The following is a 26,749-nucleotide window of genomic DNA, read 5'->3' on the forward strand; positions in this document are numbered from 1 at the left end:
TCTGGGCCTCACCCTTGGGAATAAAATGGTCAGCAGCACAGAGCCCTTACCCTCATTGTGAGGAAGACTGCAAAGGAAAACTACCCCAGATCTGGAAATAAGACGAAGAGATTACTCCAAGCTTGTCTATGCAGTCATATTAGAATATTGTCCAGTTGGTCTACCTGTTGGTCATCTGATGCTTTAGGGGAAGGTAACTTTGACAGTACTGTTTAATATCGGATAGAGTCCTGACTCTGTGAAGTCAGATGTTACCTTTGTAAAAGTTGGATAAGTCGCTCTAGCAATTACACTTTGGAATATAGATCTAAAATAATTGAAAGCTGGATCTTTTTCTTTTCCTTTTTTTTTTTTAAGGATTTTACTTTTTTGTTTGACAGAGAGTGAGCAAAAGTGGGAGTGGGGGTGGTGAGGGAGAGGGAGATGTAGTCTCTCTGCTGAGCAGAGTCCAATATGGGGCTTAATCCCAAGACCCTGGGATCATGACCTGAGCCAAAGGCAGAGGCCTAACCAACTGAGCCACCCAGGCACCCCAAAATCTGGGTCTTTTTTTTTTTTTAAGATTTTGTTTATTTATTTGACAGACAGAGATCACAAGTAGGCAGAGAGGCAGACAGAGAGAGAGAAGGAAGCAGGCACCCTGCTGAGCAGAGAGCCCGATGCGGGGCTCCATTCCAGGACCCTGGGATCATGATCTGAGCCGAAGGCAGAGGCTTTAACCCACTGAGCCACTCAGGCGCCCCTCAAAATCTGGGTCTTAAAGAGCTATTTGCACACCCATGTTCATAACAGCATTATTCACAATAGCTAAAAGGTAGAAGCAACCCTGAAATCCAACAACAGATGAATGGATAAACAAAATGTGTGTGCACAGACAATGAAATTACTCATCCTTAAAAAGGAAGGAAATCCAGAAAACCCTGAGGGGTGTTGCCATGTTCTCCTTTCCCATCCACCATCCAACGTAGAACTGCTGCCAAGATGCAGATTTTCATGAAAACCCTTATGGGAAAGACCATCACCCTTGAGGCTGAACCCTCAAATACATTAGAAAATACAAAGGCGGAGAACCAGGAGAAGGAAGGAATTCTCCCAATCGGCAGAGGCTGATTCTCACCGGCAAGCACCTGGAGGGTGGACATACTATGTCTGACTATGATGTTCGAAAGGAGTCCACTCTTCATCTTATGTTGAGACTTTGTGGTGGCACAAAGAAAAGACAGAAGTCTGAGACCACGCCCAAGAAGAATAAGCATAAGAGAAAGAAGATTAAGCCAGCCATCCTGAAATACTATCTCTGAGGTAAATGAGAAGGGGCTACATCAGTTACCTTTGCTGGGTGTGCCCTTCAAATGGATGTGATGCTGGTGTTCTTATGGCTAGCACTTTAACAGATGTTATTGTAGCAAATGTTGTCTGACCTACCGCTTCGACAGACCAGAGTATACGTAATTGTATAGGGGTTGAAAAAAGATGTGAACTAACATTAAATTAAAAAAAAAAGAGGAAGGGTGCCTGGGTGGCTCAGTGGGTGAAGCCTCTGCCTTCAGCTCAGGTCATGATCCCAGAGTCTTGGGATCAAGCTCCGAATAGGGCTCTCCGCTCAGCGGGGAGCCTGCTTCCCCTTCTCTCTCTGCCGGCCTCTCTGCCTACTTGTGATCTCTCCATCTCTGTCAAATAAATACATAATCTTAAAAAAAAAAAAGAGAGAAGGAAATTCTGACATATGCTACAACATGGGTTAACTTTGAGGCGATTATGTTCAGTGAAAGCAGCCAGTCACCAAAACACAAAAGTCATCTGACTCCACTTAAGTGAGATACCCAGAGTAGTTAAAGTTACAGAGATAGAAAGTAGCATGGTGTTTGCCAGGAGGAGGCAGGAGGAGGCAGGGAGAAATGACGAGTCATGGTTTAATGGGCACAGAATTTTATAAAATGAGAGTTCTGGAGATTGTACAAACATGAGAATGTAATTAACTGCAGTGAGTTATACACTTAAAAATGGTCAAGGTGATACATTTTATTAAACTGATAAGAACAGATACTACACTTGATCTTAGCCAAAAGGCCGAGAAGCGATGGGTGATACATTTTATATTATGTGTCTTTTGCCATAAAATTTTTATAATGCGTTAAGTTGCAAATCATTTGTTGTTGTTGGAAATAGAGGCAAATGAGTTGTGTCTGATAGAAAAGATAACCTCAAAGTCTATAGTTTTATGTCCTTGGAAGACATTGAAACCATGTTTCTTATTTAACTTTACAATTTTATCCCAGCATTGTTTTCCACTGACTAGTGACCATATATCAGATTTTCATGTTTTCCCTTGAACCAGCATTGTCATCTTACTGGTTCTCTCAATAATGAGTTAGATAAATCTTTGACATATGCTCAGTATTTTGTATGAGAGTTCTTCATGTTGAAGTGTCAATTTTAATGGCTATAATACTCTAAGATATTCAATTAGTGGCCATTGTTGGGCCTTTAGGTTAATTCTTCTTTATTGCTATTATATATTATTTGAGGTAAACAGGACTAAAGTTAAATCTTTGTACACATACTTAAATAGTTTCCTAGAATATCCTCTGGAAAGTGGAATTGCTGGATTAAAAGATATACATATTTTTAAAAATCTAATTTTAAGTTTTATCAAATTGTTAAATGCACAATAAGATCTACAGGGTTTGAAACAAGCAATCTTTGCTTTATATCTGTCCCTTTCCATGCTCAAGTTATAGGACCCAGACAACTCATTCCAGCTTTTTAACTGTTTCTTCTGGTATTTATCTTGATATATCTAAATTGTATGCTTGTACTGTTCTTGATTTTTCAATTTTGATGTTTTATATTATCTTTTTATGATGGAAGATGAGAATTTAGCTCCCAAGCAGAATCTCTCCCATTCCCATTTCGTCTCTGATTCTGTAAACCCCTCTCATTCCTCTCCTCCACACACCTCTTTTCCCCACCCTTTCAGTATAATTCTATCGATTTGGTTAAAACAATATTAATCCTTATGTTATTATGGCTATGTCAGTGTAGTTCATAGCTGAGCCATATGTTGAACTATGATTACATTTTTTCTTCTTGCACAGCTTCTAAATTTCCTGGACTTGTCTCCTTTTTCCTGTTTGCCTAGTATAAAAAAAATTTCAACTTAATTGACGTAAAATTGACATAAAGTAAAATATGAAAATATTTTATGTGTACAGGACAGCGAGTTTTGACTAACATGTACACCACATAATCAAGATTAAAAAAAAAAAAATTTCCATCAACCCCAGCAAATTCCCTCCTGTTTTGCAGTCAGCCCTCACTCTCATCCCAAGTGATCACTGATCTGGGGATTCTATCACTAGACATTAGTTTTACCAGTTCTTGAAGTTCATGTAAATGGGATAATTTTTTGCAAAATTACAGTTTGAAGGGGTGCCTGGGTGGTTCAGCCAGGAAAGCATGTGACTCTTGAGTTCGACCCCACGTTGGGTGTAGAGATTACTTAAAGAAACAAAACACAAAACAAAAAAACTTTTTTAAAAAAGAGAATTATAGCTTGAAGAGAGAGGTATATACAAAAGCAATTATAGTTGTGTGTAATAAGTAGAAACAAGCTTGAAGAACACAAGTCGTTCCAGTGTTGGGTCACTAAAGGAGTCTTGGAGGAATTAAAAAAACAAACCACCATCACCATCTGCAGCACTAGTTAGAATTAACCTGGAATAGAAAGAGGTGTTATGCATGGAAGACAGGGAGTGCTAATGGGAAGGAGGTCCAGACAGAAGGAAGCGCAGGAACACGGCCCTGGAGGCAACAGCAATCCAGTTCGGACTCAAGCGTGGATTTCCTAACTTCTGTCCATTATATCACCACGAAATTCATTTACTCTCCAAGATTTCCCCAGTGCAAGCAGGACAATTATGAAACAATAAGATGACGTCCCAGTCACGGTTCAATGTTTTCCACTCACTAAACTGTAAACTCTTTGAAAGAAAAACTTCATAATTAAACTTTTGCCACGTAGTAAGCATTAATATTGGTCGAACTGACGAATGAAAGAACGAACGAACGAACGAATTCGTGGGTGTATGCAAGCCCCTGGAAAAAATGAGCGCCTTCGGAGGTGCAGTATGGCCCAGAAGCCCCAGGACCAGGAAGGTGCGGGGGCCGACTCCAAAGGCCAAGGCGACGCTCTAGGAGAGCATTGCGCTCCGTGCGGTGGTGTCGCTCTAGCCGCGAGGGCGCCGCTCTATGGCAGCCGGGGAAGGCGGGGCGGTGGGCGTCCCGGGCCTTTTTGTCCCGACGCGGCTGGAGCGCGCTCAGCGCGTGCGTACGCGGCGGCGGTTGGCAGCGAGCTCCCGTGTGAAGTGAGGCAAGGCGAGGCGCCTCCGGACCCACGGACCGACAGACCGAGCGGCCCCTCCGGCCGTCGGCGGCCAGGCGGCCAGAGATGTTGTCTGGGAAGAAGGCCGCGGCGGCGGCGGCGGCGGCAGCCGCGGCGGCGGCCGGGAATGAGGCTGGCCCCGGGGCGGCGGGCGGCGCGGAGAACGGCTCCGAGGTGGCCGCGCAGCCCACGGGCCTGTCGGGCCCTGCCGAGGCCGGCCCGGGGGTGGCCGGGGAGCGCACTCCCCGCAAGAAAGAGCCTCCGCGGGCTTCGCCTCCCGGGGGCCTGGCGGAGCCGCCGGGGTCCGCCGGGCCTCAAGCCGGGCCTACCGTCGTGCCTGGATCTGCGACCCCCATGGAAACGGGAATCGCCGAGACTCCGGAGGGGCGACGGACCAGCCGGCGCAAGCGAGCGAAGGTGAGCCGCGACCCCGTCCCGCGCGCCTTAGCCCCGGGTGCCCGGCTCCCTCGAGGTTGCCGGCCCCCGGCCACCCCCACCTCCCCACCGGCTGGGTGGGTGGGTGTGTGGGGTGAGGGAGGCGGAGGGCTCGCGCCGGCTGAATGCGCTCTTTGTGCGGGGACCCGGGCGTCTCGGGAAAGGGGCCCCGATGGGAGGGGTGGTAGACTCCTTACATCTGTACACCTTTTCTGTCCTGGGCTGGGAAACATGGCTCCCTGACGTGGAGTTCTGGCCGGCGTTGCTGGAGACAGGCACGGCTTGTTTGTCCGCAGATGTGTCTGGAGGCCCCCGGGCTGTGTTTGAGGAGTTAAAACTGGGCGCGCGTTGAGGCTGTGGGGGTTATGCTAAAGAAATGGCTTTAGCTATGGAGACGGAAAAGAACATTTTTTTTTTTTTTAAGGCCTGCTGTGCGCTAGTTTTCCTCTTTTATTCTCTCAACGATCTCTTGACATAGAATATTTACAGATTGAGGAACCTGATGAAGAGAGCTAATGTCAGCTAGTCAGGGTGCAAAAAGATAGGGAAAGAAAAAGACTTGTCACCCGAACAGTGTATACAGACAACAGCTGCCTCACATCTCCGGGCGCCAGAGGCTGTGTTCAGGGCGTCACTAACATTTTATTTTTGCTAAACACCAGTGGGCAGGTATTGTTAGCCCCGCTTTAGGAAGTGAGCAAGCAGAGGCACACAGTGGAAGCAAACTTGCCCAGAGTCGCATAACTCAGTCCGTGGTGGAACGGGAATCTAGGTTTAAGTTGGGAGAAGGTAGCCTCGGCCTCAGACAAAGGACCACATGGAACACCAGCTGTGCAGGGCCCTACGGCAGAATTAGGGCATGGACTTTTTAGACTTGGGTGTTTTCTGGAGATGTATACTTTTAAAATAAATACTGAAAATCATGCAATTCATATCGTTTATGCATATAACAAGTTTTCTGTCTGTATGTAATTTTTTTTTTTAAAGATTTTATTTATTTATTTGACAGAGATCACAAGTAGGCAGAGAGGCAGGCAGAGAGAGAGAGAGAGGGAAGCAGGCTTCCTGCTGAGCAGGGAGCCCGATGCGGGGCTCGATCCCAGGACCCTGAGATCATGACCCGAGCCGAAGGCAGCAGCCCAAACCACTGAGCCACCCAGGCGCCCCTGTATGTAATTTTTAAATGGGTATGTCAAGTCTGTGTGGGAAGAGCTTCTTGAGAAGAGCATTAGCCAGACTGAGCCCTCAGATTCAACTGCCCGCTCAAGACATCTCTCCAAGAATAAAAAACCCTTTGCCAAAAAAAGGAAAGGTTTTTGGGGGCTTTTATCAACGCATGGGTTAGAAAAGACATAGGTTGGAGACTCCCAACTCTCAGAAATAGAGGGCAGAAGCCCAAGGGTTTTCTTTTCCATTCTTTTTTTTGTTTTGTTTTTTTTTAAGATTTTATTTATTTGACAGAGAGAGAGAGAGCTATCACAAGTACGCAGAGAGGGAGGGGGAAGCAGGCTCCCGGCTGAGAGAGCAGAGAGGCAATGCCCGATCCCAGGACCCTGAGATCACGACTGGAGCCAAGGCTTAACCCACTGAGCCACCCATGTAAAGGGTTTTCATTTTACTATTTTAATAGGAAGTATGGCCAGAAACCATGTGATAAGATTTTTTTTTCTTTCTTTCTTTTTTTTTTTGTGAATGATATTTTTTAGGATTTTATTTATTTGACAGGCAGAGATCACAAGGAGGCAGAGGGAGGAACGGAAGCAGGCTCCCTGCTGTGCAGACAGAATGTGGGGCTCCATCCCAGGACCCCGGACCATGCCTGAGCCCCACTGAGCCACACAGGCGCCCCTTTTTTGTTGTTTTTTGTTTATTTATTTGACAGACAGAGATCACAAGTAGGCAGAGAGGCAGGCAGAGAGAGAAGGGGAAGCAGGCTCCCCGCCAAGCAGAGAGCCCGATGCAGAGCTCAATCCCAGGAGCCCGGGACCATGACCTGAGCTAAAAGCAGGGGCTTTAAGCCACTGAGCCGCCCAGGCACCCCTATCATGTGCCCTCTTTAATGCCCATCACCCAGTTATCCCACCCCCCGCCCTTTTTAAAAAAGATTTTATTTGTTTGAGAGAAAGAGCTTGGGAGTGGCCTAGGGAGAGGGATAAGTAGCCTCCCTGCTGAGCAGGGATCCTGGTGGGGGGCTCGATCCCAGGACCCCAGGATCATGACCTGAGCTGAAGGCAGATGCTTAACGACTGAGCCACCCAGGCGCCCTGATACTCTTTTTTATTATAGCCATTCTAGTGGATGTGAAGTGGTATCTCATGATGGTTTTGATATGCATTTCCCTAATGACTGATGATACTGAACATCTTTTCTTATGCTTATTGGTCATTAGTTAGTTGTATATCTGTGATGAAATGTCTGTTCAGATCCTTGGCTTGTTTTTAAACTGGGTTGTATTTTTATATGGTGATTATGAAAGCTTTTTATTTTGATGTCCAGTTTGTTTATTTTTCTTTTGTTCCTTTTGCTTCTGGGGTTATATCCAAGAAACCGTTGTCTAATCCCATGTCATGAAGATCTGCTTCCGTGTTTTCTTCTAAGAGTTTAGGTTTATTGGATCTATGATCATTTTGGAGTTAATTTTTGTATATGGTATAAAGTAGGAGTTCAACTGCATTCTTTTTTATGTGGATATCCCCTTGTCCCAGCACATTTTATTGAAGACTATTCTCTCCCCCTTTGAATGGTTGGCACCCTCATTGGTTGGCCATAAATGTAAAGGTTTGTTTCTGGACCATCATTGCTGTCCCACTGATCTGTATTTTTGTTCTATGCCAGTACCACATTGTCCTGATTACTGTGACTTTGTGTAGTAAGGGGTGTGTGTGTGTGTGTGTGTGTGTGTGTATGTGAAATAATAAGTTTTTTCTTTGTGAAATCAGGAAGTTTGATTTCTTCAACTGTGCTCTTTTTTCAAGATTCTTTTGGATATTCTGTGACCCTTTTATTTCCACATGAATTTTAGAATCAGTTTATCAGTATCTGAAAAAAAGGCAACTGATATTCTGATTGGGATTGCCTTGAATCTGTAGATCAATTTGGGACATATCATAAGATTTCTGTCTTTATAATTTTCCTGGGTTTAATTCCTGTTACACTGTTTTTCCATTGTGATTAGCTCTGAAACTCTCAAGAGAAAAGTGGGTTACCTGTTTATTTGGGGGAGCAACTAGGAAGTAAGGTACTAGGGAAACTGATCTATTCCTCACCAGCCTTGGGAGCCAGAGGAAACAGACCTCAAGGGATAGAGTATGCATTAAAGGAGGAAAAAGCAAGCTGAGTCCAGTATAGACTAGCCTTGCCTCAAGAGTTCTGAGGTATATGCAGGTGGGTATATCTGTATGTAGAAATGTAGATTCAATAGGGGACATGGATACAGATGTTTTTTATATAGTTTTGTAACTAAAACAAGGTTCAGGGTATTGGGAGGGGTCCATGCAGTTGGGAGGTCCCTAAAGGTTAAGTTGCATTAGTTCCAGAATATAGTCATCTCTGACTGTGTATGCTAATATTATGGCAAATATTTAAGGTTTGGATTTGTTAAGTTGGATTGGAACTTTAGTTAGGAACTTTAGGGTTGGGACTTGAGGAATGGTGGCCTTCAACTGGGCCTTGAAAAAGCACAGAATTTAGAAAAATATTCGGAAAAGGAGTTAATTTTTCTCCCTATGATTCATTTTCCTCAGGAAAATAAACTTGTAAGGTTTTTAGGTTTAGATATAATGTAAACAAAGTACTTATTATGGTGTTTGGCTTAGAGTAAGAAACCCAGTAATTAAGTACTACCAGTGGAAAAAGGTAGTGAAACATGCTTAATATATTCTGTGGTTTGAGAAGCAGCAGGAGTCCAGAATGGACAGTTGAATATTGGGAACAAGGGGCAAATGAATTTAACTGAAAATGACATTTTTCTAGGAGCAAGATAAACTGGAGGGATCAGTAGTATTTAGGTTGTAGAGTCATGTCCAGGTTATAGAGAGAGCCAAACACTAAACCTGTGCTAGTCAATATGGTAACCAGTAGCCCATGTTACTAGTATGACTGAGGAAACGGAGTTTTTCTTTTAAACTTGAATCACATGGCTAAGTGCTCAATAGCCACATGTGGCTATTGCTGCCATATTGGAAGCACAGATCCAAACGTTGCCATTATCACAAAAAATGGTATCAGACAGCACTGTACTAGACTGAGAAGTGCAGACCTAAAGTGCTGTAACAATTCAGAGAAAGAAAAGATAGTACTTGCAAGTTTGGAATAGTTAGGAAATAATTTGCAATCGGGATGAGCTTTGAATTCTGGCATTGGATTAACAGAAGCAGGTGGGAATCCATAGAATAACACTGAGGACTTTTTGATAAGTGTGTTAGAAAATGGCTAAAAGTAAGTTCATCTGGTTAGAGCCAGAAAGTTTCTATGCTGGTTTGAAAAACTTGGCATTCACCTTTAAACTATCTAAAAATATCACGTGTTTGGGAAATCAGTATGGCAGTTGTGCCCTAGGTGACTTAAAAGGAAGAAAGATTAAGAAGACTGGAGCCTTAAGATGATTGGAAAATGAATGAAGCGTTGTGGCAAGGGTGAGGAAGAGAAGGGAGAGACTAGAGGTGTAAATTTCAGAGTCATCTGACGTACATCTGCCTGACAGACATCTTTATGTCCTTGGTTGTAAGTAGTTGTAGAACCTCCAAAGTCAAAAAAAAAAAAAAAAAAAAAAAAAAAAAGAACCTCCAAAGTAAGTCTTGGAGGATTTTACTTAGGGATGAGAGGGCCTCAGTACTTTGTGAGTATTGTTTTTCTCAGGGGAATAGTTTTTAATTTTTTAGAGTTTTTAAGATTCTTTCAGATGGTTTAACTTTTTATTAAGTGGAGAAACTTTTTTTTTTTACAAAATAAAACTTTATCCAAAATCAAGTAGTATTTGTCTGTTTTATATATATATATATATATATATATATATTTTTTTTTTTTTTTTTTAAAGATTTTATTTATTTATTTGACAGAGATCACAAGTAGGCAGAGAGGCAGGCAGAGAGAGAGGGGGAAGCAGGCTCCCCGCCGAACAGAGAGCCCGATGCGGGGCTCAATTCCAGGACCCCAGGATCACGACCTGAGCTGAAGGCAGAGGCTTTAACCCACTGAGCCACCCAGGCGCCCCTTGCCTGTTTTATATTAAGAAGTTTTTTAAAATTTAATTTAATTTTTATTTATTTATTTATTTATTAAAGATTTTATTTATTTGACAGAGAGAGTGAGAGAGCACAAGCAGGGTGAGCAGCAGCAGGAGAGGGAGAAGCAGTTCCCCGCCAAGCAGTGAGCCTGATGCAGGGCTCGATCCCAGGACCCTGGGATTATGACCTGAGTCGAAGGCAGATGCTTAATCAACTGAGCCACCCAGACACCCTGTATTAAGAAGTTTAATTTTATAACCTTTATTTTAGTTGTCAGTCTTTGAGAAAATGAGGCTTTTCTTTTATAGAGAGATCACCAAATTTGACAATGGAGATTAAGCTTTATTGTTGCCATCTTATTTTGGTCTCAGAATCCAGTTTTATTATTTCAGTTGTTTATGAAGTCTTGTAAGACCCAGTGCTTGATAAGATCCAGTGATTGATAAGTAGTGCAAATGGTTGTTTTTTTAGCTTGTCTTGTCATCTCAGGACACTGTCTTGGTTGAACAGATTGCAGAAGAAATTTCATTGTTAGGTCTACCCCAGATTTATTACCCAAGCATTACAAGTTCATGTGTTTGTTGTTGGTCTCCAAAGGATTATGGTTTGGTGGAATACATATAAATGTGTATTTAAATGAATCATGAAGAATCTTAGGGTTCTGTGAAACACACATTATTTTTTTTCCTTGTTATTGCTGTTTTTAAATACTACCTATAGATATTTTTGCTCCTACTTCTAGGTGTTTTTCTGATCTCTTTCTTTCCCTGAAAACTAAGAACTCTGTATTCCTTCTTAGTAGCTACTACTTCATGAAAAGATTGGGTTAAACAATGTTAAAAAGTGTTTTTGCTGCACAACTTCTCAGTAGCTTTAATGTGCATGTGATTGTCCTAGAGGGGTCCTGCAGTGTTTCCCAGACTTGATCGTGGGTTTTTCTTCAAAGGGTATACAGTCCTGTGGAACATCCTTTGGAAAGAGCTGAACTACTGCAGTAGAAAGGATCTTACGTTATTTCAGAATTTGCACATTGCCCAGTTCTACAATAGGCATTTGTTAAGTGATTATTGATTAAATGGATGAGATTGATGAACAGAGGCTTAAAGGGCCAAATCTTTGGGGGTAGGGACGGGGTCAAGCACTGTTGAGGGCTAAAAGAAAGGATACTGCATACTCCTGTAACATGTGTTACATTTTCTGACCCCTCTCCCTCTTTGAAACTTTTCCCTTCTCGCAGCTTTTTTGCCTGTTGTCCTGAGGTCTGTTCTTAAAGTGTATCTCAGTTAAGTAGGGTGAAGTTTAGTATCGAGATTTCTAGAGGTTTTATTGTAAAGTCTCTCGATTTACCTGATAAGGACAGATAGTTTTTAACTAGAATTTCAGCTTATTAAGGGCACGGAGACTTTCATTTATAATTGTTTTCTCTGTTGTGGCCATGTACTCAGTGTTCTGTATTTGATAGATGAAACTATTATTCATGTGTTATAAATAAGAATCTTAGAGTATGGATCAGAACTGTGTAATTTATCCTTAATTTTTTGTTTCCATTTTCTGACACAATCCGTGTTACCACCCCTAGCCACCCACTCCCCTGCCTGAGTGTATTCATGTCATAGAAAGAAAAGAAAAGAAAGAGGCAAATAAAAGCTGGCCGAATATGGAGCTATTTCAAAGATATTTCAAAAATTAAAGGAGATTACACTTGTGATCTGCAGAACTATTGATTTCAGAAACCAAATAAATTAGGTACGTTACATGTGGAAATCATAATGTCTTTGCTCTGTCTCCAGATATAATGAATTTTTATTTCATTCATTTTATTGTTTCATTGAATCTGAAATAGAGAGTGGTTGTTGCTCTGGCTTCCTGGAATCTTTCTAGGGTAGGAGTTACAGTGACAGTTAATGTTCTAAGGCTGGTGACTATTTGTGATACTATATTATACATTCAGGCAAATAGATTCATTATAATCTTTCCTATCTTAAGTTGCTTTATCCCCAATAAGACAATAGCCAAGATTGTTTCCTCTTTATACTTATTACCTAGTTCTCTCCTTTTATAACCAGAGTGTGAATTAGTAGTAAGATCTGTGGTCTCCATTTCTGTTTCACTTAATTTGTTGTAGTAAAGATTCTTTGCTTTCATCATTCAACTCTCTTAGGTCACCAGTTATTTTTGAAGCAAATGTACTTTTTCGTAGTTTTAATTTGGCTGCTGCCATTTGCAGTTTTTATTAACTGCCATTTCTCCCCATTTGGTTTCTGGGATTTTGCTGTTCTACCATTCAATAGTAGAAGTACAGGCCTGGCCTGCCTGACAGTCTTTTGTTATTTTGGTAGCTGTTTTTTTTTTTTTTTTTTTTTTTTTTTTTTTAAAGATTTTACTTATTTATTTGACAGAGATCACAAGTAGGCAGGGGGAACCAGGCTTCCTGCTGAGCAGAGAGCCTGATGCAGGGCTTGATCCCAGGACCCTGGGATCATGACCTCAGCTGAAGGCAGAGGCTTTAACCCACTGAGCCACCCAGGCACCCCTGGTTAACTGTATTTTTATCTCAGGCTATTTTAGTCTTTGTTGAAACATCATGTTGAACATGATGTATATGTACATGTGAATACATAAGCACATACAAACATACCTGTATATACATACACATATTTTGAAAGAGTTCTCAGGAGTTGTAGAGAGCCTCAGATTCATCTAAATGTCAGTACTGTGATGTAAAATTGATAGATTAAGCTAAATCTGAACTGACACGAGATTGTTTCATGAGAGATTTTAGGGGTTTGGCTTTGTTTTGTTTTTATTTATTTATGTAATCTCTACACCCAGCATGGGTTACGCACAAACTCATGACCCTAAGATCAGGAGTCATGTGCTCTTGCGACTGAGCCAGCCAGGTACTCCCGAGATTCTGTTTTTAATAGCTACCTATTATGAACTAGCTTGTTCCTTGTTATTTGCTTGTTTCCCTTAAAATTTGAAGTTAAAAGGCAGTTCACTTTCACTGATGGTTCCAAATTGAGTCCCTGGTTTAGATGTTCACTGTATTTAGCTTTCCCTGGTGTAATCTCCATATAGGTAGAGTACAGAGAGATGGATGAAAGCTTGGCCAACCTCTCAGAAGATGAGTATTATTCAGAAGAAGAGAGAAATGCTAAAGCAGAGAAAGAAAAGAAGCTTCCCCCACCACCCCCTCAAGCCCCACCTGAGGAAGAAAACGAAAGCGAGCCTGAAGAACCATCTGGTGAGTTATAGTAACCAACTAGTTTTGTTTTATCTTGGAAATAAGAAAAAATGGATTAATTCCTATTCTGCTGCGTTGTTTATGTCTTTATCTTCGGTTTATAGTCTGTTGACCGTGTGTGTCTGTAGTGTATTTATGTGTGTATTTTTATACGCACACTTGCATACATATACAGTGGTACTGACATTTTGTGTGTGTGTACACATGTAGAAGGAAAGTAAAAGATGGGGATGGAAGGATAGTGACAGTGTAAGGCACTTGGAAGTTGGAGAAATAAACAATTCGAGAAAACATACAGAAAGCCAAATCTAAAGACCAAACCCCTCAGATTTATCTCTGATTCAGAATTTGTAGATTATTCTGGTCAAATTATGCATTTACTACATAGTTAGATACTTTCTGATAAAACCTTCAGAGTCAGGGTTAGTTTTGAGAACAATTTCCTGGTGAACAAATGTTAAAATACATTATAAAGTCAAGAAGAAAAGGACTAAGTGGCTTTTCAAAGGAATGGTAGAAGAGAAGGTTATGAAGAGATTCTAAACTGAGTCTTCCTATGACAGTGGGAGGATTATTGGAGACTGTGGTACTGGTTTTAGATCTTCAAACATCTTCGAAGAATTCTCACTAACATTCCCCAAGACTAAGTCCTACTGAGGATACCCAGACCAAGTACGGGTACCCTTCTGGTTTGGAGAGACCAAACAAAAGCAGAGTCTTAATTAATTTTTCATATTGTCTGTCCTTAATGGCTTTTCATTAACTTCTTGATTTGGAATTTTTACTGAGTTCTTCTCCTTAACGTTCTTTTTGTATTTCTAATAGCTCCAGGCTCATTTATCTCTCTAATTCTTCTAGTCCTGCATCTTTTAAAAACAAAATGTTTGTTTCAGATCCTGTCTGCTGTGTCTTGCATGACTTTCATAGGTACCCAAATAGAGACATATTTAATTTGAGAAATTTTATCTTTTGTTTTAGTTTTTGGGGGGTGGTTCTCTCCTGTGATGTCATATAAATCACCAGATGTTATTATTATTATTTTTTTAAAGGATTCTTACTGATGTATCACTTGAGAGAATTACAGGTCAGGTGTTAATTTATATTTAGATTTACAATTTACCAAACAGATTCTGGCCGAAACTCTCAAAAATTAAAATTTATAATTTCAGTAATTATTGTAAAATGTAATAAAAACATGGTTTGAAAACATTTAAGCCAGATGATTAGATTCTGGGTTCAATTTATCTCGGGAATCAAGGGTTTTCTAAGAATGGTTTCCCTAAAACTTTGTTAAAATGACTTCTTGGGGAATTACTAGCAGTGATCTGTTACCTCTGGGACAGATGTCCCTGACGCAAATGTAGTCTTCACACGGCAAATCACCACCTCTCTTTTTGTTGATTTTTTTTTTTTCTTTCTAGTCTTTTATATTTAGCTCTCATCCCTTCTTTCTGTCCTTGCCTTCAACTTCTCCCTTGATTCTCTATTCCTTTTTCTTCTGTGATTCTTGCCTTTCTTTTCTTCTACCTTTGCTGTGGACTTACTGATGAATTAGGTATATGGGGATAAGCCTTGACATCTGTCATAGTTCAAGAGGTTTCTGTTTTCTTGGCTCTGAGTGTTCTTCAGTATGTGATCGGATAGTTCAGATGCTGCTCATCCTCTTGGTGTGTTGAGTAGTTGTCCTTCTCCAGTGAACAACTAACTGACTTACACTTTCTTGTTCCTCTCAACATTTTAAACCTGGTGTTGATATTTTCTTTTCCATGAAAAAGAAAAAGGTTTTTATATTGTTTTTATATGTTTATTTTTCCATTAATGTGGAATGTAGCGCTGTTGCTACAAGAAGTAAATATCTTATTAAAGAGATTTAGGATTTGGGGAACCATCTTTATGCTATTATGTTGTTAAATTTTCATCCAGTGGTTTAAATAAGTTATCTTAGTATTTTGGGGGAAAGTTGAAGTTTAGACTATCTTCAGTGCTCAGAGATGTTTTGATAACAGCCAAAACTTGCAATATATTATTTGTGATTATGAAAATAAAGTGATTTTTTTTTTTTTTTTTTTTTTTTTTTTTTTTTTAAGATTTTATTTATTTATCGGAGAGAGAGCGAGCACAGGCAGACAGAATGGCAGGCAGAGGCAGAGGGAGAAGCAGGCTCCCTGCTGAGCAAGGAGCCCGATGTGGGACTCGATCCCAGGACGCTGGGATCATGACCTGAGCCGAAGGCAGCTGCTTAACCAACTGAGCCACCCAGGCGTCCCAAGTGATTTTTCTTTTAAAACAATTTGAAATTTAAAAAAAGATTTCCAGGGTGAATTAGGGAAGTATTTTCCTTAGAAAAGTAGTGGCAACCTACTGGCCTTTTTAATTGAAACAAATTGGGCCCTATTAGTGAATCATAAAATACTGTCAAGTAAGTTCAGGCGTTTAAAAGCTGTCCAGAGTTTCCAAATCTCTTGTCTTATCATAACCAGCTCTTTCACTTGAGCTTTCATTCAAAGATTGAATAGAACCATTGTCATATCGGTATCTTAAAATTTTTGAGAGAAGACGTGGATCTCATTCTTTACCAAATATTTTTATCTTAATCATTTTAGGTAATAACGAGAAAGTTACTTACTTTTTATATAAGTATAAAGATATAAAACTTTATATAAGTAAGGTTTGAATACATTGCATTTTTACCAATTTTTAAGTTTGCTTAGAAAATTTTGCTTGGCTTTCCACAATGTTATTCCTAAGAATAATTTTTTTTTTTTTTTTAGCGCTAGGTATTCCAAAGTCTGTTGGGTTAGACAGTATTACTGGAGAAGATTCCTTTAGGAGAATTCTGAGAGGAGGCCAGAAAGGAAGGTTGGAGCCTTTGTTACCAGGCTAAGGAATTTGAACTGTGTGTCCTTTAAACACTGGGAGGATCTGGCTGGGGTAGCACTGAGGTATTTTGTATTTTGAGTGAGAGGCATTGTACCAAAATACTTTTTTGGGAAAAATGAATCTGATGTGGTCTCTAAGAGTGAACTAAAAGGAGTAAAGAGACTGGCTTGGAGAGATGATTTAGGTTGTTTTGATAATCAAGTTTAGTGAATTCTGGCCAATGGAAAAATGTTCTCAATATGAAAGTTGAATTTTTATGGTAACAAGATGTTTGGGTTTTTTGTTTGCTTGGATTTATGTAATTGGGAAGAAGTTTTGTTGTGGCTTAAAAATTATTTTTAGATTTGTCTGTTTTTGATGATAACTGGATGTGGCCTGTAGTCTGTGGTAGTTACATGAGTAAATAATGTATTTTTCATACTAAGTATTGCTGCTTATATTTAAAATTAAAATGATTTGTTTTCCTTAACATTTCCGTGTATTTTTACATTTACTGTACACGTCCGAATATATTTGTTTTAACGAATGATGGGTTTATTTGGTTTCCTAGTACTTCTTCTATTAAGATAAAAAGATAAAATTTTCTTAAAATCATGCCAACTAAACCTGAAAAGTTTTTGGAATTGAGTGGTTATTAGTGTGTCACAGAGTAGTGGAGCATCTGTAAAACAGTAAAAATCTCTGTTGGGTTTTATTGGTTTAGAATAATAACCTCTGTTACAGTAACCTTTTAGAGAATTGCTTTTTTCCTTTCTTGGTTCAGTTGGTACCCTGTGTGCCATTGATTCTTCAAAGAGGTTTTACATATTAATGGTTTGCTAGCACTTAGCTTTTTTATTTTCATACAAAAACATTTTTTTCCCTCACTCCGTTGCCTTACAATAGTTGAACATTTTCAGAAAAGTCTTAGTAGTTTCTGAATTTAAATTTTTGTAGGATAGCTATTTAGGATCTCTGGTTTGGAAAGATATCTGGGGTTAGAAGTAGCTTAGTTGTGTAAAGCTTAAGACTTATGGAAACTTAGGGACGCCTGGGTGGCTCAGTGGGTTAAGCCTCTGCCTTCCTCTCAGGTCATGATCTCAGGGTACTGGGATTGAGCCTGGAATCTGGCACTCCTGCTCAGCAGGGAGCCTGCTTCCCTCTCTCTCTCTGCCTGCCTCTCTGTCTACTTGTGATCTATTTATTTAAGATAAATAAAATACTTAAAAAAAAAAAAGACTTATGGAAACTTGCTTTAAAATAATAAAATGAAATTTGAAATGGGCTATTAAGATGCTTTCTCAAGATTTCTTCAAGTTAATGAATTTCAGAAATATCAGAAGTATGTTTAAAAATACATATGTAGGGGCGCCTCGGTGGCTCAGTGGTTTAAAGCCTTTGCCTTCAGCTCAGGTCATGATCTCAGGGTCCTGGGATCCAGCCCTGCATCGTGCTCTCTGCTCCGCAGGGAGCCTGCTTCCTCCCCTCTCCCTCTCTGCCTGCCTCTCTGCCTACTTGTTATCTCTGTCTGTCAAATAAATAAATAAATCTTAAAAAAAAAATACATAAAAGCAGGTGCCTGTGTCTCATGTACCATTTTTATTTTCTTTTTCTTTTATTTTTTTTTTTTTAAGATTTTTATTTATTTGACAGAGATCACAAGTAGGCAGAGAGGCAGGCAGAGAGAGAGGAGGAAGCAGGCTCCCTGCTGAGCAGATCCCAGGATCCTGGGATCATGACCTGAGCTGAAGGCAGAGGCTTTAACCCACTGAGCCACTCAGGTGCCCCTCATGTACTATTTTTCTAAATAGGTGCTGTGCTCTTTACTGTAATGAAGCTCCATCAAATCATTGGTTAATTTTGTTAGATATGGTTAGCTGATTGATGACAGCTCTGTATAATAATCTATTTTATTGATTCTGTTGAATGACTGTAGGAAGAATCACTTCATCTCCTTGTTTATATTCTTTTAAGAATATATAAGAATTCTTTTTTTTTTTTAAGATCTTATTTATTTATTTATTTGACAGGCAGGCAGGCAGAGAGAGAGAGAGGGGAAGCAGACTCCCTGCTGAGCAGATCCCAGGATCCTGAGATCATGACCTGAGCTGAAGGCAGAGGCTTAACCCACTGAGCCTGATCCCAAGAATATATAGGAATTCTTATAAGAATGTAAACAAAGGAAAGTACCTGGTCTCTGTTATGCATGGTAATTATGGATGTGTATGTGGTATGTGTATCTGAAAGAGATGTAGACTGTTAGTTTACAAAAATCATTGATGTGAGAGATTGGTATGACCAAAAAAATTGGTGGTTTTTAACAATTTTGGGACTCTGTTCATGTAATACTTATACTATAGGTTGAAAGAATATTTTTAAAAAGCACATGAAAGGAGATGCAACATGAATTAGTAAAAGTCCAAATAACAGAAAATATACAAAATAATGTGTATGGATAGAAGAATTTAGTTTAAAATGCAATTAAATTTTTTAAAAAAGATTTTATTTATTTATTTGACAGAGATCACAAGTAGGCAGAGAGAGAGGAGGAAGCAGGCTCCCCGCTGAGCAGAGAGCCCGACGAGGGGATCTATCCCAAGACCCTAGGATCATGATCCGAGCTGAAAACAGAGGCTTTAACCCACTGAGCCACCCAGGCGCCCCTAAAATGCAATTAAATTTGATCACAAATACTATTATAGTGAAAATACTTATGAAAAAAGATTGATGACTAAATACTTAATTGATTATTCAGTATAGCAAAAATCGAAAAGGCAGAATCTTTTGGACTAGTCTTTAGAACTTAGTATAATAGAATTTGACCAGAGAAGAGTTGAAGATGAATTTCCTTACTTTAGAAGAAAAGAAAATCAGTGGTCCTAATATTTGTATAATGGCCTTTACATTTTTATAGTTCTTTGTTCTTAGGATCCTGTTTGAGGCAGTTGTACTGATAATAGTAGACGTCCTGGGTTTGGTTGGCAGCATGGATGGTTATGGTCCGTGTTCAGTGAAGAATTTAATTTATCGTGCCATAACTATTTTCAGATGGTTTCTCCCAGGCTTTCTCTTGATTTCCCTTGCCATGCCTTCAAATACAGTCAGATAGCAGGAATAGCTTTCAGATTTCATGAGAATGGATTCAGGTGTCCATGGGGAGGATTATAGAGTTCTGTTACATCCCTATACCCAGCAGGAGACCCTCTTTTGTAGATTTACTAGAAGTTGCTAGATATTCATTCCTAACAGAGTTGTTTATGTTGCCATTTTGTTCTGCTTGTGTCAAGTAAGTGCCTAGAAGTCATGTGAGTTCTCATTGTATGAAGTATGGTGGTGCATACATTTAGAAAGCAGACCTAGGAGTAATTTTCTTGCATAGCATCATTTCAGTGTTCTGATTTGGAACTGTGCCCCAGAATAATTTACTGGAGAGCTAAGTATAAAAGTCACAGGCTGAAAAGGTGTAATCTAGGTTAATTCAACATTTTTATATTTTAAGAGGTAACTAAAAATGGGTCAAGATACATAGCACTATGCAACACATGGTCCCCACTCACAGATAATTTATGGCCTAATATGAGTTATAAATGCATACATAAATCCCATAGAAGGTGAAATAACTCTTAAATACCACATTCTAGTATAAACATTTGGAGGGACTTATAGGCAGAAAGAGTGGAAGGGAAGTAAGTCTTCCTAAATCCTTGGCTTAATGGAAGAATTTTTTAAGAATTAGTGTGGAAGGAATTTTTTACTTAAAGATTTTATTTTTAAGTAATCTGTACACCCAGCTCAGGGCTTGAACTCACAGCCTCCAGATTGAGAGGAAATGGGGGAAAAAAAAAAGAGACATTTTCTTCACAAAGTAAAATTGCCCCAAATTTGGCAGTTCCTCATTTACTTTATTCTACACATTAATTGTAAAAGTACAGTGCTCTGTTCCAGGTGTGGTGCTGGGTTCTTAGAGTTCAGAGCTGAAGACTGGGTCTTCCTGCAAAGAATTCATAGTCCACTTTGGGTTTACGGGTTTAATATTTGGCTACAGTGAAGAAACAGTACACTAAACGTGTATTCAAAGTATGGTGAGAATCCAGAAGTAGTTTTTAAGTGTTTTTCCTAAAATTGGATTTTGGAAGTTTTATATTAAACATGAAGGAATTCAATTAGACCCTTATGAAGCAGTTAATATCCTTGATTTTTAACTGTTTACTGCTTTTGGCTGATAACCATTGAATCAGATGCTACCAGTTTTATGTTCTGTCTTCAACAGATTGAGCTGCTTTTCTTAATGATTCCATTTCACTCATTGTTTTGTTTTTTATTAAGACAAAATGGTAGTTTGGTTAGCTGACAACTTTTTTGTAGAATTTCCTTGAGTTCTTTTTGCTACCATCCTTTATTTGGTATGGTCATGGTGTACTGGAAGAATAGGGTACTTGGGCTGTGAGGACTTGCTCATCTCCAAAATGGGGCTTGGTATGGGGATCAAAAGAGAATTCCGTCTTTGTCTATTTATTAAACAAAGAGTTGAACTAGGAATAGCCTGGACTGGTGTCTTATTCAGGAAAAAATGAGGGTTGGTTGACACCTTATCACTTTTGGAAACTGGAAAGTATTTGTGGTAACCCATTTTCAGTAACATGTCACTTGCAAAATCATTTAAGCTTTTGTATGTTAAATCATAGGAAGAATGGCAAATCTTGGTACTTTCCTAATATAAATTTTCTCTCCTCAGAGTAACCTAATCAAAATCCATTTGATATATCAAATACTGAGATAAGCTAATGTTAACATTTTTGCAGTATTTCCTAATCACAGTGGTCTTAAACATTTGAAGATAGAGTGGTGTTTTTGCTTTTGTTTGTTTGTTTTACATCTTCTGATATGTGAAAGTAGAAGAAACATGTGATTAATTAATGCCTAAGAAGTTGTATCTTCCTCGGAGCAGTGTAGACTCAAATCATATTGAGGATGGGAAGAGCCCCTAATCATGATCTGAGATGTAGAGATAGCTAGCATTCTGAAAAACTTAGTTGAGCAGGAAAAAGGGATTCTTTTGTTGGAATCTTTCGTGGTTATCATCAGTTATAAAAAGTTACTATGGTTCTTTTAATAGGTCCAGGGTAAACTTCAGTATTGGCCTTTTTAGAAACAGGTGAAGACTGCCTGGCTGACTCAGTCAGAAGACTTGATCTCTTGAGTTGTGAATTTGAGCCCCACGTGGGTGTAGAGATTACATATGATATGTAAACAAACTAACTTTTTTTAAAAAGTAAGCTTTGTTGTTAATTACTCAAACTCACTTTAAGCTTGGTAGTTAAGCAGTAACAGCATGTAAATTGTAGACTTTGGAACACTTTGAAAAGTTAACTACAAACCAAGATTTTACAACAAAATAGGTGAGAAATATCCTGCTACGGAATGTGGAAGGAAACAGTATGTTAAAAAAGTTAATTCTTCCCATTGGCTTCTAAAATCTTTGTTTTCCTCTTTGGTTTATAGGGCTTTTACTTTGTATAGGGTTTCTGCTACTGAGTTTCTCACTTCTGCCCCATTGTTGTCTTTTGGTGCAAATCAGCAGAACTACTGCTCCTCCTGGGGGACAAAATGAGAAAATTTTAGTCCTGCTTCTCCCTCAAGCAACACCCATTTTCTTGCATTCTAGACCTTATTGACAGTGTAACCTTAAAATTGCTGTTTTAGTTGGAATTCTTAGATTCCATTCATTCTGGATAATTTTGTTGGAAAGTATTGGTCAGTGTTAGCGGTGTTAAAATGCCTCTGATGTGCTTCAAAGAATACCTGAGGCTTTTCCTTCAGGCTAGTTTTATCTATTTCTATGAGCTCAGTTCATTTGCCTTTGCATTTCTTTGAACTGCTGTAGATCATTTATTCTTCTGTCCAGATTCATAGTCAAAAAGTTAGGAAGGAGATACATTAAGAGCAGTCAGTATACTTGAGGATGTTTTAAATTTTATTTTAAAGATTTTATTTATTTGACAGACAGTGATTACAAGTAGGCAGAAAGGCAGGTGCGGGGTGGGCGTGGGGGTGGTGGGGAAGCAGGCTCCCTGCCGAGTAGAGAGCCCAATATGATGCGGGGGTGGGGGGGAGTGGGGGGTGGGGGGGCTGGATCCCAGGACTCTGGGATCATGACCTGAGCTAAAGGCAGAGTTTTAACCCACTGAGCCACTCAGGCGCCCGGAGGATGTTTTTAAAGCCACCTTTCACTAAAGAGAGGACTAGAAGGCAGCATGAAGTGGAGACAGTCACCAATAACTCACTACCTTTCAATTATTTTAACTTTTTCTTATTATTTGTCTATGTTGACCAATTCCTTTTTGAAGCTGTGACTTTCCTTTTGAGATTAGTCCTACATTTACAACTGATTCAAACTCTCTGAGCCTATTACTATTTTTAATTTTAATTTTTATTTTTGTTTGTCAGAAAGAGAGAGCATGAAAACACAAGCAGGGGGAGCAGCAGGCAGAGGGAGAAGCAGGGACCCTAAGCAAGGAGCCTGATGTGGGACTCCATCCCAGGACCCTGGGATAATGACCTGAGCTGAAGGCAGACAATCTTCTGAGCCACCCAGGCATCCTTCTCTGACCGTATTATTATCTCCATGTTATTTTAAAGTTTTGACCCATCCTAACTTGGGAGTTCTAGTCTTTTTTGTTTTCTTTTTTCTTTCTTTCTTTTTTTTTTTTTTTTTTTTTTTTAAGATTTATTTATTTATTTGGCAGGGCTGGGGGAGGAGAAGAGAGAGAGAAACCTCTGAGCCTGATAAAGGGCTTGATCCCAGAACCCTGAGATCATAACCTGAGCCAAAATTAAGAGTCAGCTGCTTAACCAGCTGTGCCACCCAGGTGCCCCTGGAGTGTAGTCTTTTAATTACTTTAAAGACTAAGTAATTAAGTAAGGAGTATTTCTTTTTAATTTAGTTTGCCTAAATTTTCCCCAAATTTCCCATTTTGTGCATTGTATTACCATTCTTGAACTTTTAAAACCTTGGAGTCATCTTGATTGTCCCTTACCCTTTGATCAAGTGTTTTTTAAAGCCCTGTATGTACCTGTGAACAACTTCTTTGACTTGCTGTGCCTTATCCATTTTCATTGTTACCTTTCTGTTCTAGTGAATTTCACTTCATATCTAAATTATTTAAACAGTCTTTCAGTTGGCTCTCTTTTATCCAGGTCACCTTTTCCCTGTGATCCATCTGGTACAAAGTGACCACATTAGATTCATTAAAATATCGCTTGTTTTGCTGCCAGTTCTGCCCCATTACTGTTAAGATCAAGTTTAGGTTTTGGCACTGAATGGGCCAAAAAAATGGGCCATTTTACTTACTTTGCTCTTCCACATCTGCAAGTGCTGTGTGGTTCTCTATATATTCCCTGACTGTGCTTTTCTCCTTGCTTTTATAAGTGTTCTGGACCATGCTGGTGGTTTTTGCCAAATCTCTGGATTTGTTCAGAAAAGCTTTCTTGATTCCTCAAGTCTGTGTTTGTTTCTTGTTTCCCTAAAAAATAACGTTTCTTTCTGGATATTTTTCATCTTTCCCCAATTAGATTATAAGCCCTTTGAAAATAGGTACTTAATGTGTTCAACTTTCTACTTGTGCTCAACTGTTTTGGAATAGGTATTTGGTGAACACTGAATTAGATTATTTAAAATATAAACTAAACTGAAGTGTTATTAGAGTAGAAACTTATGTGTTCACAGGTGATTTAAACTTTCAAGGTTTTTTTTTTTTTTTCTCTCTGCTAATTTGTCAGGTTTAATTGAAACCATTAGCTTGGCAGTCACTTTTATTCTATAAATTTGTACGATTTTGGTTAAATTTTGATAAGTTGATTTTCTGTTTAAAAATCGTTGCTTCCCAGAAGACTTAGAAGTTTCTCAAATTGTCTACAAAAGTTATTGATTTGAGTGTGCTTTCTACAAACTGAAGTCAAAATGTGAATTTGTTGGTCAGTGTGTTCCTGGGAATAGCATATCAGTGATCCTGTCCTTCATGCTTGTCAGATGAAAATATGTGAAAGACATCATAGATTTCCTTTTAAGATATTGGTCTGCTAGGGATTTGAATCAAAATGAGAAAGCATCCAGTAGTGTGACTGTAACTAAAATATTTCACTATTCTTCAATAATGATCTACCAGGTCTGTGGGAGTTTATTAGAGAGCAGCTGAAAGGCTGCTGTGTAAGCTAAACCAAAAATTTTATTTTCAACTTGTAGAAGATATGCACAAATACAGGTGTTAAGGGTCTTGAGGAGTGTGTGTGTATATGGTGGGAATGAAAACCAAAGGTCTCCTGCGCAGTAGTGCCAAAATCAAGGTGATACGAAAGAGTTGCTTTTGTATATTTTCATTTTCTATCTTGAATTTGAACTCATGTAGGATAATAACTATACTTGCCTGCTGTTCCTTGTCCCTATGCCACTGTCAGAAGCAGAGTCCCAGGCCAGAAGGACCCAAAGAACAAGTGAATATGGCATTTTATATGTTCTAATCAGATCAGAGGCAATCCTGGATGGAAAGTTAGCTACAAACATTTGTATGTGTGTTGTTTTTAAGATGATGGAAGAATTGGTCTGGAATACCACTAATAAAGATGATGCTGTTATCTGTCTTTGGAGAAATAGGCATTCTCCAGATATTGGAGTATTATGATTAGAAAGTAGCGATCTTATCTCTAAACGTTCATCAAGTTAAGAGACACGTTGTTTCTTTATTTAATTATAAGCACTTTTTGTTTTGTTTCTCATCATTTCTTGCATGTTTATATCACCTATTTGGTTTTCTCCTATTTCTCTGTTTATGCAGTACTTTGGAGTTTCATTTCTATTTTGACTTTCTGCGGTTAAAAGGGATCCCTTTAAAAAACTATTGCAGGGTATTGAGTATTTTTCATATTACTTTTACATATTTTTATCGAGGAACAGTATCTGAGTTTTGTTCCTTTTTTCAAAAGCAGAAGTCAAAAAAGACCTCCCTATCTTGTAAAAGAGCAACGTTTTTAAGCTTTTGAGCACAGAAGTCAGGCTTAAGAAATCTACATTTGTATGGAATTTTTGTCTAAAGACTGTGACAGTCAACAGTCAGCCAAGGGCTACCTGTAGATTAAGATAAATTATTTTAGCATATTCTATGACATATAGTGGGGGAAGAAAGCAAATGAGAGAAATAGGAAGGATAAAATAATTCAGGACTTAATGGCTAGTTTGAAAGTGGTGTTTGTTTTTATTTTTAGAAGTGGTGAGATGCCTTCCTGACAGGAGACTGTAGCTTTCATTCTTTGCCAGTTGGGCTACATAATTTGAGAGAGTCAGGAGCGATATTGTTCATAGTGCTTGAATGTTATTCTTGGAAACTGTATTTATTTCATTGTTCTGAGCCTCTCTCTCCCTGCCCACATAAAGATTTTGAGAGTGAGGGAGCACACAAGCAGCGGGGAGGGCAGACGGGAGGGAGGAGACTCCCCATGAGCAGAGAGCCGGGTGTGGGACTTGATCCCAGGACCTTAACCAATTGAGCCACCCAGGCGCCCACCTCTCCCCCTTTTTAAAATATGATTCAACTTTTGGTCTAGGTTGGTTCTGTTTGGAATCAAACAGAACAATGACAACTTCAAAAAAAAAAAATCTGTAAGATTTTTTTATGAATAAATCTAGAAGTTAAGCAGTATTTTTATTTAAACTTTTAAAAAAATTTTTTTGTTTATTTGAGAGAGAGTGATCGAGAGAGCAGAGGCAGAGGGAAAGCGGTCTCCCCACTGAGCAGAGAGCCCAATGTGGGTCTCCATCCCAGGACCCTGGGATCATTACCTGAGCTGAAGGCAGATGCTCAATTGACTGAGCCACTCAGGCATCCCTTATTTAAATTTTAAAAGTAAAATAAAAAATGGAGGGCCTGCATTTTCAAGATGTTTGCAGACTAGATTTTGTAAGGAGTCATCTCCTTATAATTATATACCCTTTTCCAAAGACTGTAAACGAATCCTGTATCTTGAGCCTTGTCTGAGAGCCATATCCTTCTAAAACCTCAAGGGTCATTAAGACAGGAGCATAGTGAAATAATTTTAGAATGAGATTCTGTCCTATCCTCAGAACATATACCTTCTAGTAACACATTCTAATGTCAGAAATCATTTCTATCTAAATACCTTCAAATATGTGAAGATAGAGATGTCATTTTTACTTTCTTGCTCCCTTTTAACTCAAATAGTGGTTAATCAGTCTGCTTTCTCATTGAGTTCTTCTAAAATAAACTTTTTAGTGATGCTTGTCTAGTTTTAGATCATTGGAGAGTATTTTCGCATCTTTTAAAGATCATGCTGTAGTTTTCTCATAGTTTACTAGGTAGCTAAAACCTTAAGAAGATCATAGCATCTGTCTTGGTGATAGATTTTGGAAGAGTCTGGAAGATGATCTATTTGGACTTCGTCAGATGGAACTTTCAAGCTGTGATACCTTTCTTGAAGTTATTTCTACGTATTAGTCAATGAGGACAATCTCTTAGCTGGCTTATTACGTAGCTTGAAGTAGAAGCTCCCCCATATCTTGCCTTCCCCCAGCCCCTCCTGTGTGTGTGT

The 26,749-nt window shown here is 39.2% G+C and overlaps 1 protein-coding gene and 2 pseudogenes across 4 annotated transcripts in view; 2 read left to right on the forward strand and 1 right to left on the reverse strand.

The window, feature by feature from the left end:
- The first annotated feature begins 900 nt into the window (after nucleotides 1-900).
- LOC101681003 lies at nucleotides 901-1,452 on the forward strand (annotated as a pseudogene).
- A 531-nt stretch (nucleotides 1,453-1,983) lies between these two features.
- LOC123387465 lies at nucleotides 1,984-2,082 on the reverse strand (annotated as a pseudogene).
- Nucleotides 2,083-4,284: 2,202 nt separating this feature from the next.
- Nucleotides 4,285-26,749, forward strand: part of KDM1A (lysine demethylase 1A) — a 61,038-nt gene continuing 38,573 nt past the window's right edge. For 3 of the 4 annotated variants that reach the window (XM_045063939.1, XM_045063940.1, XM_045063941.1), the window contains exons 1-2: nucleotides 4,286-4,801; nucleotides 13,126-13,291. In XM_045063939.1, the coding sequence (XP_044919874.1) occupies nucleotides 4,451-4,801; nucleotides 13,126-13,291 (517 nt within the window). In that variant the 5' untranslated portion in view covers nucleotides 4,286-4,450. Of the gene's footprint in view, nucleotides 4,802-13,125; nucleotides 13,292-26,749 lie in introns of all 4 variants that reach the window. The other variant, XM_045063938.1, reaches the window with a different exon arrangement.

The sequence above is a fragment of the Mustela putorius genome, unplaced genomic scaffold (genome assembly GCF_011764305.1).
Source record: "Mustela putorius furo isolate JIRA1106 unplaced genomic scaffold, ASM1176430v1.1 tig00003853_pilon_pilon_pilon, whole genome shotgun sequence".
Taxonomy (NCBI): Eukaryota; Metazoa; Chordata; class Mammalia; order Carnivora; family Mustelidae; genus Mustela; species Mustela putorius.